Source organism: Numida meleagris, chromosome 1 (genome assembly GCF_002078875.1).
Source record: "Numida meleagris isolate 19003 breed g44 Domestic line chromosome 1, NumMel1.0, whole genome shotgun sequence".
In the NCBI taxonomy this organism is placed as follows: Eukaryota; Metazoa; Chordata; class Aves; order Galliformes; family Numididae; genus Numida; species Numida meleagris.
Window position 1 is genome coordinate 122872728 of NC_034409.1, and position 14851 is coordinate 122887578.

At 38.9% G+C, this 14851-nt stretch overlaps 1 protein-coding gene across 2 annotated transcripts in view; it reads right to left on the reverse strand.

Annotated features, from left to right (window-relative positions):
* The window catches only part of TBL1X (transducin beta like 1X-linked), a 195832-nt gene that overhangs the window by 16393 nt on the left and 164588 nt on the right, over positions 1 to 14851 (reverse strand). For both annotated transcript variants that reach the window (XM_021410852.1, XM_021410844.1), the window contains 4 exons: positions 10639 to 10771; positions 3324 to 3465; positions 425 to 488; positions 224 to 321 (listed from right to left, as the gene is read on the reverse strand). In XM_021410852.1, the coding sequence (XP_021266527.1) occupies positions 224 to 321; positions 425 to 488; positions 3324 to 3465; positions 10639 to 10771 (437 nt within the window). The remainder of the gene's footprint in view (positions 1 to 223; positions 322 to 424; positions 489 to 3323; positions 3466 to 10638; positions 10772 to 14851) is intronic.

Consider the following 14851-nt stretch of genomic DNA (forward strand, 5'->3'; position numbering starts at 1 on the left):
ACTTTCACACAAAAATAGACTTCACACATTTATGTGAAGTCTCAAAAATGTACTCAATCACTTAACCCAAGGAAATCCAACACACATTAGAACAAATTAAAGAAACTCCCCAGAACTCCCCACAACTCCTGGAGCAGAAGAAAATAATCTTACAGAATTCAATGGCACATGCTCACTGAGTCAGCACATTTAGAAGTTAGAATTATGTAGTTTTAAAACTCACTTTATCAACACCAGCACTTAAAATATAATTCCCCTTTTTGTTCCACTTCAGGGCAAATATTGGACCTTTATGTTGACCTAAGGTGCTTGCAAGGTTACCTGGAATAAAGAAAAAAATAATATTACAATTAGTTTATGAATTAGTCAACTTACACTTTATTGCTGTTAACTGTGTAGGACCACGGATTGTTGTTTGACTTACCATCTTCTGTCCATATTCTTGCAAAACCATCATATGAGCCTGTAGCCAATAGTGTTCCATCACTCTGTTGGGATGTATATAAATGTCAAAGGTCAATACCAGATGAAATCTGTTTCAACCAAGATTTTCTTCCCCCCTCAGGTCTGTGCATTACAAGTTATAGGAAATCTGAGTCCACACAGTAAAATAGACAGCATCATTATTACATAATCTAAACGAAAGGTTAGTACTGCAAATAGAATGAGGAAATAAAACCCTTGAACATACACTGAAAAACTGAGCTATGCCATCAGATAAAAGTAATTTATTCAAGAGGATTAGAAAAGGAAAACAAGATCGGAAAAAATTATTTGGGATTCTTCCAGATAACAAACAGATACTACATCCCAGACATAAGAGCCTAAAAATCATTAACTGATCATGTGTATCCTTACTAAATCCCAGTTAAGTGAATTTCAGGCATCCATACTTAAAAGTAGGACCTAAACACCTAAGCTACCTACCGTTAACACCTTAATGCTGTCTAACACAAAGAAGCTGCTCCCAGGTTGCCTAAGCAAAGACTCCCATACGTGCTCAGAGGCACAGTATAATGATGGGCAGTCTCACAAAAGTTGAACTTACGGGTTTCAATTATGAGAAAAAAAAGCCTGGTAGCTTTAATTGGCAAATTACATGTATTCAGCTGGAGGCAGATCTTCATTGAGGGATAACTCCTGTGTCGCAAACAATGAAAGATTTATTGCGCCAGAATGACAGAAATCAAAAGGAACTTGACTGTGGAACCTGCTGAGGTGGGTAGGTACTGTTGGCAGTGGGCAATTAATCCTTAAGCATTTTAGCACCTGGATTAGGAGTGAGATTCACCCCATTTATCTCTAGAAGTTCAGAAGTCAGGAGTTAGCCTAACAGAGTAACCTAGTCTCCCTCTACAACTAACAGCACTGTCTCTGGAGTGCAATTCATGATCTTATTTGTTTTAGACTGCTCAGACCACTATGAATGTCTCTTAGCATGAACCTAGATGACCAGTTTAGATGGCTAAATACGAGGGAGATTAGCCTTACCCTTAGTACCAAAGGACATGATCTGAATATGACCTCTAGAAATAACCTTTCCTGTTGTAACATAAATCACATAAAGCAGAGAAGAACTGATTGATTTAATATATTAAACAATGTGAAAATTTCACAATGGAATATGATTAATATTGTAGTTCTAAATAAACAATAAAGGCAGATGGCATTTCTAGCATCATGAATAGAAAATTAGGAAAAAAGCATAAAACAATCCTTTAACACATATGTCCAACTCAACCCTCCGTAAACAGTGAGTCAGAGAGGTTGTAGATTTAAGTCAAATATGTAATGACATGGGGGAAAAATACGGAAACTCAAGTTAGCTTCATTGTGCTGTACACTTATGTGGACCACTGATATGGACAAAGGCAACAGCAAAAAGGAAAAGAGAAGGAAAGCTCAGAGATTAGACATACAGTTTATCCAAATTTGTTAGTGGTAATTCACATTCTTTGGAAAACTCAAAGCAAGTTGGAAACACTTAAGGTGGTTAAATGAGGAACATTTCATTACATTAGGTACTAGCCCAATGCAAGTGAAGTATCACTGAAGACTGGAAGGGTATGGAACTACTACAGGAAGAATGCACTATTGACAACTTTTCTCATAACTGTTCAGAACCTTTGCTTGTTTTCTTCTTTCAGCTTCCCTCTTCCTACTCCTCAATTCATTTTTTCCTGACAATTTTTCTTTCCCATGATGTATGCAGAAAACAAGTCATACACATTCTTGATCTTATCTTCATTTGCTTTGTTAACTTACCTGCACTTTCTGCAATATTCATCAACTTTATTGTGACAAGTAAACAATAAATAGGGGAAGCTGACTTTTACAGCTGCCTTATCTTACACTTTTGTAAAGCACCTAGCTCACCTATTACTGAAGGACAGTGATATTGCAGTAAAGATTAATCAAATCTTGGTCTCTGACCAGCAACTGAAACTTTGTAACTGATGAGAATCCTTCCTGGTGCTTAGTTTTCAATCTGTTTTGCTACGAAACCATGACTGATGTGATCACTCTGTCTGTAGTAGTATCAACAAAATGGACAGAATGAAAGTGATCTCAAAATTAATTAAGGTTCTTGCAAGGTCTTGTAAGTTCCTTTTACACTGCTCAGCAGCAGAAAGGAGACATTAAGCAGTCTTACTGCTGCTCAAAGACACTGCCCAGCCACTGGAGATTCCTAAGAATACCCGTTTTCTTTGCTCACTTCAGTCATCTCTGTGCAGGACTGTAATACCTAAGATAGATAAAAGATTTTGCAGGATGAAGGTCGATAAGGGATCAGGTAATACAATTCCACCTGGAAGGTGGAGAGGTGAAAGAGAATGACTACACATGCTCCTACCCATATAGACTACAAGGTGAGCACATTTTGATATGTACAACATAATTCAAATGGGAGTGAGTCTTGATAGTTCAATCTCAGAAGAAGCTTCGCTGGTGCTTACATCTCCTCATATGCCAAAACAGAGTAACTATGAGATGTAAACACATTATTAATCAGCTTTCATTACTACATGGATTGCTTGTTTAATCTTCTTTCATAAAGTTAGCTGAGTTTATTTTTACTCATGCTCCTAAAAATAGATACATAAATACATCATCATTAAGCTTGAAGATGGCAACACTACTGGAAAATTAAAGTAGACAGGCAAAAGTTCAGTCTATTATGAGTATCTGAAACAAGAGGTCAGTACGTTAGGACAGAGGTTCTGGTCACCTCAGATATAAAAGATACAGAGCAGCAGCTGTAATTGACTCTGAATTAAATTTAGACACTTAAAAACCACGCACAGTCTTAGAAGCTAGCTTACATTCCAGTCCAGTGAAGTCACATCCTTATTGCTGGGGACATCATGTCCTCCTTCTCTTATGCAGTGCCTCAAAACTAGTTGAGTGGAACCACTGTTGCTGTTCTCATTGAGATTCCATATTCTGGCTGTTGAGTCTCCAGATCTATAAAAGCAGTTATGAAGAGATGAAAACTTCATTTGGTGGCAACCCAGCAAACAAAGTAAAAAACCTTTATTTCTGTTTTTAATTGAGAGAACATCCCAACCTTTCAAATGTGACTTTCTAATTCTGCGCTTCCTGCACTCCCTATAGTGGCAAATATTTTTAAAAAGTTAACAGATATTTATATGATATCTATTGTCTAAATCCACAGCATAACATCATTTGCTTTATTCAAAAAATAGTTGTACGTTTGCTTGCTACCTACATTTTACGCTTCATACACATTACCATTATAGAGATGGTCTTGGGGAACTTAACAAACATAAAGGCAGCCCTTTATGCAAAGGCTGTGTCCACATGCCTCCTACAAAAATGGTGCACAGCCACATTAACCTCCTAATGGCTCACAGAGCCCCTGGTGCTCCCCAGAGGGGCAGAATGCAGCATCACCATCTGCAGAGGTGCAGTGTCACCTGGCAGCTGCCTCAGGGAAGGGGACCTCTAACTGTGTGACAAAGGTGCTACAGCGCCTGCTTCCTGGCCCTGCCTGAGGATTTTCATCTACTTTGTAGACAGAATGTTTTCTAGGAAGATATTTTCATTGCAGACTGAAACCCTGATTTTGTCTAGAAAATGCTGTGAGGAGAAAGTGGAAAGTTGATCATAATCTGCTCAAAAATTACATAGTTATTTTCACTGTCCACAGATCTTTCTTCCAATGAAAAATGTCTCTGAGGTCAGAAATCAATTTACAGCAGGGTGGAAGATATCATGTTTTTTTGATTTACTGGGATTTGCCTCTTGCCCTCCCCCCCCCCCCACACTCTTTTTAAACAATCGATAACAACAAAAACCAAAACAATCAAGTTAGATGGATTGCTTGCTGTGTCCAGAGGGTAATTTTCATTTCCATGCAGTAAGCAGAAACTTGGAGCAGAATTAGGATCTCTCCTATATTTCCAAGAATTCATGCAATCAAAATGAAATGCTATTGTTGATGTATCTGATATTAACTTTTCCTTTATTTTAATTAACGACTAGAACTTCCTTTCCTACTCATGAGCAAGGAGAAAAAGTATTTAATTGAAGACAAAAATCCTGAGATCCATTTTTGCTGTGATAACCCATGTTTTACTGAAAAAGAAATCTGTAACAAGAGAATTTTGTATTTTCTTCTGGTCTACTAATAAAGCATTTTAATTGTTCATACTAAAAATACCAAGCTAATTTTAAACACCTCATACTTTTCAAGTGCAAATAATGACCAATACAGCAACAAACCAGACTGATTTTTTTTCCATATTATTCTATCAATAATATAGCCAGATTTTACATGAACAATAGTTCAACTGTACAAGAAAAATCCTCTTTGCCTGTATCAGTGTCTCTGAGGTCTGTTGGGTCATTGCATGCCTGGGGAATGTGCCTCCCATCTCCTCACAACCCTTTGTGTCAAGCTGAGATGTGATCGCTGGCCAGGGCTTTGTCACAAGCTACTGCCATTCTTTGGCTACTATGCAGCCATTCTTTAATTGTTGGCACACATCTTGCACATCAGTGATTAAGAAGTAATTTGAATCAAGATAATTTTTGTCATCATACAGAGCTATGATTGTAACACAACTCCTTACTTCTTCAGAGGTTTAGAAAACTGAACAATTTTGTATGTATTGGCTAGAAAATCCATTAAGTTAAACATAAGGCTCAGAAGATAAGGAGCATTTTTAGTTGCAATAATTTACAATAGTGGGAACATAAGTCTTTCATAGGCTTGGGTTACTGGTTAACATACTAAGTAGGAAATTCCTTCAGTGCTGGCTTCTACACTGCATAAGATTCCAGGCCAATTCCGCCCTCATTGTAATAATCCAGTTTGCTATTGGACCCTCTGAATAAAATACTCAGCCACTTGGCTATCAAACACAATATCCTATTTGCTAGTTCTAAAAGGGTTATGCTTTGTTTTTCAACAGTTTTATTTAGTCAGTTTTCTGGCTGTGCTTGGGCAATCTTATTTTCCAGTATTTTAATTTTGTTTTTCAATTTTCTTCTTCCTAAGGCTACATAAGCCATTATGCGTCCCTGCAGAGAGGCTTTATAAGCCTACCAGTGTGTGGCAGGGGTATTTGTGTGTCTTCCCCTTTGTTGCTGGGGACAAAAAAAGAGAAAAAAAAAAAAAAGTATTCTCTGTTCTGGAAAGTATTCTGATTTCTGTTGAATGATTCAGTGAACCCTACCTTATTAGAGAACCATAGTTCAAGCACAATTCAGAAAGATATTTAATCTCCTTAGCCCACAGAAGCATTTCTATCTGCATGATAAAGCAGCTCATTCCAACATGCGAGTCATGAACACTTGAGTAATAGCTATACTGTTCTGCACTACTGAAGAATACTGCCAAATTTCAGGAAGGCTTAGTTCGGAAAGCATTTTACTTCATGCCCTTCAGCCCTTGTGTAATCATGAATCAAAGTGGAAGAATGCTTGCAGAATTTTATTTGTGACATATAAAATCCCTATTCCATAATAGCCAGCAGAGGTTAAAACAGCAGCAGTGTGTAAAGAAATTTGCATGATTATTGAACTTTGGTAGTTCTAATCTTCAGGTACAGTCTTTTAATTATGGTTATTTTGATATGCAATATTGCTACGTGTCTTTAACACTTCTGGCTGAAACAGACTGGATTTTTTATTTTATTTTAAAAGAGATTATTAAAAGCCTAAAGGGAAGGAACCTCCTCCACTTAATTTACACATCCAACTTTTCCTTAATAAAACAGGTCTCTTAGAGTTAATGCTTAAGTTTCCTATGGAGTCAGCAAAGGGAAATGCCTCAGAGGTAACCAGAGGGAGAAGCCAAGTCTCTAAGCATTATGGGGAAACTTACTGTCTGTCCCACTGATTCAGCAATATTGTTCCCCACAATAGATTATTCAAATAGAGCTCACCTAATAGCCGACCTGGCTGTATTAACAGATTTGATACAACAACAAAATTGGCTCCAATAAAGTCAACTGCTAATGATTAAACACTTAAAATTAGAAGAATTAGCACCTGGGACTATCTAGAAGGGTTTGCAATCCACTCCTTCAAACCGGTAATTCAAAAGGATTTTTCAGGAGGGTAATTCACAGTAGGTCCTAAACAGCTGATAGGAGGAACACAGTAACTCAGAGCATTATGTAAAACCCAGAGTTGAAAGCAGAAACTGGTCCAGAATCTTTCTTGCTTCTGCCATACACAGCTATTATCAAAAGATCTTATGGACAACATTTTTATGACTAATTATTATGCTGACTACAGAGAGCGAAGATGCACACAGAGCTCTGCAAGACACAAAGTTCCCTTGTGTGAAAGAGGCTGGTATAGGTCAGCAAAGATAAGCGAAGAAACCTACTGCTGTGTTTTGGGAATGAGGCCAGGTTCTTCTGCTTAACAGCGATGGGAATTACTTAAAGGGCATGGCTGGATGTAACAGAACAGAGCATGCTCTTGGAAACAGCAGCTGAATGTCCAGACAGAAGCAACCTGAATTCAACTAGAAAAGCTTTTGGAGTCCACGGCTCCAGCAACCTTGACATTCACAATCTACTTCAATACTGGGAAATTCAAATAAATTCAGGAACATTCTCGGTCACTGGACCACTATCACTCATGCTAGCAAGCTGATAGATTGATTACTCCTGGCCAGAATTTGGGCTGTCTGAATTGGCGCTCTCAGACGGGCCATTAAGGTATATTGTTGAGCTCAGGGCCCTGACGATTTCTCTGAATAACTCCCGGGCATAGGGAACGCAGAGATAATCCCCAGTGTGCAGCCTGTGGGCAGCCGCCCTATTTGGCAGCCAGGATGGTTTGCTAGCACAGACACAGGCCATATCGTGCCAGTTGGCCTCAATGCCTAGGAATATTCCCAGGCATGTTTAGTTTACTAATGTGGACGTAGCTGTTTCTGCACTACCCATGGAACACAACCATCTGTAATGACTTATGTACGTCATAAAATTAAAATACGTTGAAAGAAATTTCACGGAAGAAATCAGTCTTTGAAGAGAAGGACAGCTGGATTTTAAGAGCAAATATGGAATTATGGTTGGAATGGCCAGATCTTGACATTTGCCCATGCACGTATTTTTTTTTTTTACCTTTTGAAAACACTATATGAAATTATTTATTTTGGAATACTGATTTACTTCGCAAGGTGTAATTAATCCTCCTAGAAAACGGCATGTGTGTACTTTACTGCTTCCTTTTGCAACATCCAAGTGTTCTTCTTGTTAAGTATCTGGTGACAGTCATGCCTTTGATAGCCTTTATTGGTATCACTAGTCTCCTGATCCTTCACTTCCAAGGTTATGGGTGTGGTGGAGAATGAAGAGTAACTGCAGAATGTACTTCTCACTGTTGGATCAGAGAAATTCCTGTCTCCACATTTATTTTTTAATAGCTCTTCGCCAAGTCCAGAAAGTATACGTTCCTGTGCTAACCAGTGCTAGTAGCTGGGACATCAAATATACAGCTTTCTTTCTATCAGTGGGGTACTCACTAAATCTGGAAACCAATGCTGTAATTCCCTTACACAGCTTGCTTCAGATCAGGTTGTGAATCTGCATTATTCTTTTAGTGCTTTGAAGATTGCATCAGGTTGCTTTCTAAACTGGCACTAATTGTTAGATTAATTACCTGCGTAACATAGCGTTTGCAGAAAACACTTTGCCATGAATTGAAATTCAATAGTTCTACGCACAGTATAAACAGAATAAATGCGCTATTTCACTTACTTAATAGTTAGAGTTTTTATATGTGTTTTTTAAGGAGAAAACAGATGGGTACAATCAAGCAGATGGGAAGACAGAAGAAAAGTAAGGACTGGGCAGCACAACATGGCTATTATAGAATCTAACAATTCAGTGTTCTCACATCAGTCTAACTGTAGGGCTTTTTTTTTAAGCATTACTTTGTAATGGACAAATGGAACTGCAGCATACTTAAGACCTCAGGGAATTTCTTCCCTTTTTTTATTTGGTGCCATAATACATAGTTTACTTGTAGATGATAACCTGCAGTATTACTACACTAGACATCTCAAATATTTCTTTGTACAATGGCATCATCAATCAGCTCTTGTCTTGCCATTTCATTTTTTCCTGTGCATTCTACGCTATTTCAATCATGTAAGCTTCATAAGGCACTCATTTCTGCATTATCTGAGAGCTAACCGAATTCACTTACAAGCATGCTAAAATCTGATCAAGATGCACATGAATTTGAGATATTTGCATTTTCATTGCGCTGCCATTAGTCTGCATGAGACACAGTACTTGACCGTACTTTCTGCCTATGCGTGTATTTCTATGCCTCCAAAATGAATAGCAAAGCCTACAAATAAAGACTTACTACTCTGAAGGGCAAACTCTAATTGAAGGGATAGTGAGGAGGTACTCCTCTGCCTTAGACATCTGACTAATGGTTCTGATTACTGTCCTCCAGCCTTAGTGGAGACTGTGCAAGATATCATCCAGTTCAGAGAGAGTAGATGTAGGTTAGATATAAGGAAAAAATCTTTTACAGTGAGGGTGGTGAGGCACTGGAAAAGGTTACCTAGTGCTGTAGTTGATGCCCTATCCCTGAAGACTTTCAATGAGAGGCTGGATAAGGCCCTGGGCAGCCTGATCTAACTGTGGTGTCCCTGTTCACTCCAGGGGAGTTGGACTAGATGGCCCTGAGAAGTCCCTTCCAGCACTAAGGATTCTATGATTCCATGATTCTATGATCATTGCCCTGGGCTCTTCACTTTATCCAGCTACCAGTGCTCAGTGCTCAGCAGCAAAATTAAACACCCACTGGTTCCTCAGTCATTGTTTAAACTCTGCACACATGGACTGTGAAATACAGAGCTCATCACTGTAGCGTGGCAAGCACTGGCAAAGACAGTAAGCCAGACATCGGGAAGTAATCACCAAATTCAACAGGTGCTAAAGCCAATAGGTGAAGATTGAGCCCCTATACCGAGGAGTCTTAACACTCTGTATAATGAATTGAGAGATGTAAGAACTGGCAGAGGGGCAGAGCATTTGAGTAGATGCCTAACTTCAGCTGTGCTGGTACTCTCCAGAATAAAGCAGCATTCTCTGCAGCATCTCAGGTGCCACCAGGTGTCCCTAAAGAGTAATTTTTTATGGTATCCCTTCTCCCCATATATTTTCCCTTAGATAATGTGGTTGTGATAATGAATCACCTGAAGGCTGTTTTCCATAAAATTCAAATTAATACCACAATGAATAAGTTTACTACTACAAGTACATTGCCTAGAATGATTGGTATAAAGGAAATAAATACTATTAGGCCTGGACATTCCAGAAATAAAATATGTTCAGGAAGTTTCTGTTTTCTAAAAACACAGCCTGTCATCTGAAATTATTCACTGGAAACTGCTGTCTTCAATCTTGTAGACATCTTGTGCTGTTTCTCCAACCTGATATTTACTTCTGTCAATTTATTAGGGTTTTTTTTTTTTAATCTGATTGTCCTGCTTACCATGCCGTATCATGGCTGAGCAGCAACAGAGAACACAAAATGGAATATTTTTCAATGAAACTGAGACAAAGTATACCCTCAAACCATTCCTTAATGATGAGCACATAGGACACAACCAGGTTCCTTCTGAAGCACCCCTCTCCGATGCAAACAGTGGTGGCATAAGACTCTCAAACAATAGTTTTCCCCTCCAGAACTACTCTTAGTTGTGCTGCACCATGCTAATGCAGTCACAGCTAAAGAGAACTCTGTTTTACAGTTCCCATACTTTTAAAAATAAAACTTGGATGGCAAAGCATTCTGAGATCCCAATGTGCACCTTTAACTAAGATGAATAGGAACAGATTGCATGAACTTCCAATACTCTGAGAATTATCCAGTTATTTTAAAAACCTTTAAAAATTTTTGCTTGCATTCAGAGCCACAGAGTGCACATTTTAAATGTTTAAGCGTTTCGTATTCTGCGTCACCTTATTATTACTTAACACCTACATACGTGCAGCACTGCTGAAAAAAACAGTTGCAGGCTGAAAAGTCAGTAGAGAGATTACTGATTAGTCTCCACTATATGCTCTCAAGTTCTTGCGTCTCTAAATAGACTCTAATTGCAGCAGCTGTTTCCAGTCATGGTCTTACCCAGATGCTAGCAGGTCACTGACGGGGTTCCAGGCACAGATGAACACCTCTGATTCATGGCCCCGAAGGACTGTTGCTTTGTTAGGAGGAATTTCAACATCCCCGTCAATTTCCATTGGCTTTGAATGATTATCTGTAAAGAGAAATATCAGAATAAGTAGTTTGCAAGATGATGTTAGGTCTGAATTAAAAACAGCTGGTTACCTGTGGCCTAAACCTTAAAAGCAATGTACATTCAATGTTTTGTGTCCTGTCACTGGTCATACATACTACTCTGTTTTCTTTTCTACGGTGACTCGAAGTTATGTTATCCCCTCAAAATTTCTAAAATATCCTGTATAAAGTATGCAGCTTTAAATAACTAGTGTTCATTTCAGTACAGATTTTCTTGAAGATGGCTTCATTTAAATCAACCTAAAGATGTATTGAAGTAGGAGATTGCCACATATGAGATTTATGCTGCTCTTCTAAAAAAGTAGTGTACAGCACATTCATTTTCTTAGTGTCCAATTAAAAGTGTAAGTGGCTACCCAGATGAAGGATATACCTAGTATGGGCCTAATTCCCCAAGTACAGCAGGGAAACAGTGAGGAATCCCCTTCTCACGAATACCATGATATATGCAAAGGGACCAAGTGATGCATAGATATACTTAACCTGCATGCTGTAACTGTGGGGTTGTTCAGACTGCAGTTTAAGCAACTTTGGTTTTATCAAGCTCTTTTATTTCCTTAAGGAAAAAAAAAGTGAGTTTAAAACAATGAATTTCTCTTAGTGGCAGCATTTCATTCCAATTTGCATCGTGAATAATATTTTCGTTCCAGATTTTCACTGCTTCAGTATGAATCTGAAACTACACTTCCTGGCTGCAATACAAGATTATTATCCCCTGTGAACAAGTCACCAATCAAGGGCAGGTAACACACTGGAACAACAGGCAGCAGATGTCATGTACAGAACTGCAGCCCATTTCACAGAAAACACATCCAAGAGCAGAGAGCTGGCAGGCTGGCGGAGAGGCAGCCCCGTGTTATCTCATCAATGCCTTGGCCAGCTGATCTGCTCTGATTGATTAAAATCCAAGTTCTCAATCTGGGTTAAGTCTTTTTAGTTAGTCATTCTTTAATCACATATGGAGATCCATAGGTTCACAAGTGGAATAATTATGCTCCTTTATTGCCACATGTTTATGGCATTTAGAATCAGCCATCTGTCCTGAAACTCATGCTCTGTTGAGCTATTGCCCACTGACTGGCAAAACAGACTGTGATGTTACACAACTGCCATCAGAAGGAAGATCTCCAGATTTCTACCCTAACCCATGCTTTCAAATACCCTGTTTTGAGCTAATTTATGCTGACTCATTCAAGTAGCGCTTTTCATAGAATTTCATAGAATGCCTTAGGTTGGAGGGAACCTTAAAGATCATCTAGTTCCAACCCTCTGCCATGGACTGGATTGCCAGCCACCAGCTCAGGCTGCACAGGGCCCCATCCAACCTGGCCTTGAGCGCCTCCGGAGATGTGGAACACAGCTTCTCTGGGCAGCTGTGCCAGCACATCACCGCCCTCTGAGTAAAGAATTTTCTCCTAACATCTAACCTAAATCTCCCCTCTTTTAGATTAATGCCATTCACCCTTGTCCTATCACTATCAGACTGTGTCAAAACTTGGTTCCTCTCCTGATTGTAAGCTCCCTTCAAGTACTGGAAGACCGCAGTGAGGTCTCCTCTGAGCCTTTTCTTCTCCAAGCTAAACAAGCCCAACTCTCTCAAGCTTTCTTCACAGGAGAGGTGCTCCAGCCCTCTGCTCATTTTCGCTGCTCTCCGCTGGCTCACTCCAACAGCTTCACATCCTTCCTGTACTGGGGGCCCCACACCTGGACGCAGTACTCCAGGTGGGGCCTCATGAGAGCAGAGTACAGGGGAACAATCCCCTCCCTCTCCCTCTCCCTGATGGCCACCCCTCTTTAGATGCAGCCCAGGACACTGTTGGCCTGGGCTGCAAGCGGACACTGCTGGCTCATGTCCAGCTTTTTGTCCATCAGGACTCTAAAGTCCTTCTCCACAGGGCTGCACTCAGTGAGTTCTTCTCCCAGTCTGTACTTGTACACTTCTCATAGCAAATTTGGGTAGGTACCCTATTAACCATGTTTGTGCCATAGCTATGACACAGATTCACAAGTAACTCAATGAGTTACACAACATTGGGTATTAAAATTAGAAAACCATTAAGTAGTTTCACGGTTCATGTTCCTAATTCAAAGTATCCATACTTTTAACCACACTTAATACCTATGGACTGGCTGCATAAAACTAAGCTATTACAAATGCCTTTTTGTAAAACCCACGTATGCTGAGCGCTGCTCTTGATAATTCCCTATGTAAAATTAATACTGTCAGGATATACTTGAGATGCAGCCTGACATTAGCAGCTGGGAACTTTGATAAGATATTCTGAGTAATCAGGGCAATACAGAGCAAAGCACTGTTAAAACCAGCCAGGAGATATGAGCCTCAAACTCCTGCATGTCTCACCACAGCAAAGAATCACCAGGTTTAAAGCATACGTTGATGAGAAAAACAGCAGCATGGTAACTATCAGGCATTCATGTGTGTCCTGTTCACAGTGTGAATTGGAAGCTGGGGTTAAATCACGCAGTGAGATCTTTCAAGTGTTTTAATTTTAAAAAATTAAATGAGATACTACTCCTACACCATCTGATCCTACTGTTACCTGCCTGGCTCTAAAGGAAGAGCTGCTTTTCACTTTTGAATAAAACCAAATGATGACTTGAAAGCAGCTTTACTCCAAGGTCTCAGAGTTGTGAGGTGTGATCAGAGCATCTGATATTTAGAAGTATTTTTGTTTGTACATGGCCAGATGGACGAATCTAGATATGCACTTTGAATGTTATTAATTACTCTGGAAAAGGAAGAAACTCGTGATATGAAAAAAACCTGCAATCAAGTGATACTTGCTTTAGTACATGTAAGACTGACTGGCCTTTGGAAACAATGAAGTATCTGCACAATTATTTTCTATTGTTTTCCACCAGAAATTTTGACGCTACAGCTTTGATGGTTCAGGAGAAAAGGGAGGGAAAGAGGAGAAATCTTTCACAAATTATTTCCAAATGTTCATTCTGTATATCTTTTCTTCCTGTTTTTCATCATGTAATTAAGTAGTGATGTTAAAGAACATTCATATTTAAAGGATTACTCTTTTCAAAACATAAAATGCCCCACTGAATAAACAGAATGCTTCATACATCTGTGATACTGCTTCAGGCTCTTTTCAGATAGACATGATTAAGTTGTACCAAGTGCAGCAGACCTTCAAAGGTGAAAAACTTAGTCTGCAGGTCACATACTGAAGGACTGTGCTTAAATGTTAATACAAACTATTTTCTAAAGGCCATCTCCGGTTAAGACTACACTATATTCTAATATTTTTCCTCAAACATATTAAAAATACACAATCACTGGAAAGTTATATTCCCTGCCCCCAAAATTATGTTGATTTTTTTAAATGTAATTTTAACATACCAGTGAGTGATTTCAGCTCTTTTTTTCCCCACTAAATTTAAACAAAAGTAATGTATTTTTAAGCTCTTACCAGTGCTAACCCTGACTTTTCACAGGAAATGATTTTTGAGTTAAATATTTGACAGGCCATTCAGTGGAGTTGTTCTTTATGGCTGTACCTACAATAAAGGAGCTAGGTTGAGTGTTTTTTTTCAGGGATTTATTTTTCTTAAACCCAACCCAATCCTTGCAAATATAATGATAAAAACGACAGTAAAAAATATTTGAGTTGGAAAATAATCCAATGAGAATTCTTTTAAACTAATTTTTGAAGTGACTCAAAACTGAAAACATTACTCAGGAAGCAGCAAAAGAAGGTAGCAATTTCCTTTACTTTCTTATTTTAAATCTGCACCTCAAACTGTTGTTAGATTTTTCCTGTGTCTCTCTTTCTTAAATTATGGCTAAGGAAGAGCACACTAACCCAAACCATCCCCGTATATGCTAGTTCTGTCGAGTCCAACAACAGCAGAAATTATGGTTCAGGAATTCTCTCCCATCTTCTGTATCAACACTCTTTCCTACAAAGTAGGTCTCTCAGCTTTCATGTTTCCCATTTTATGTCCCATCCTAAACTTCTTCTGATCTTGCCCTCAATGTTTTGGTGTAATCTAAGTTCTTGCCATA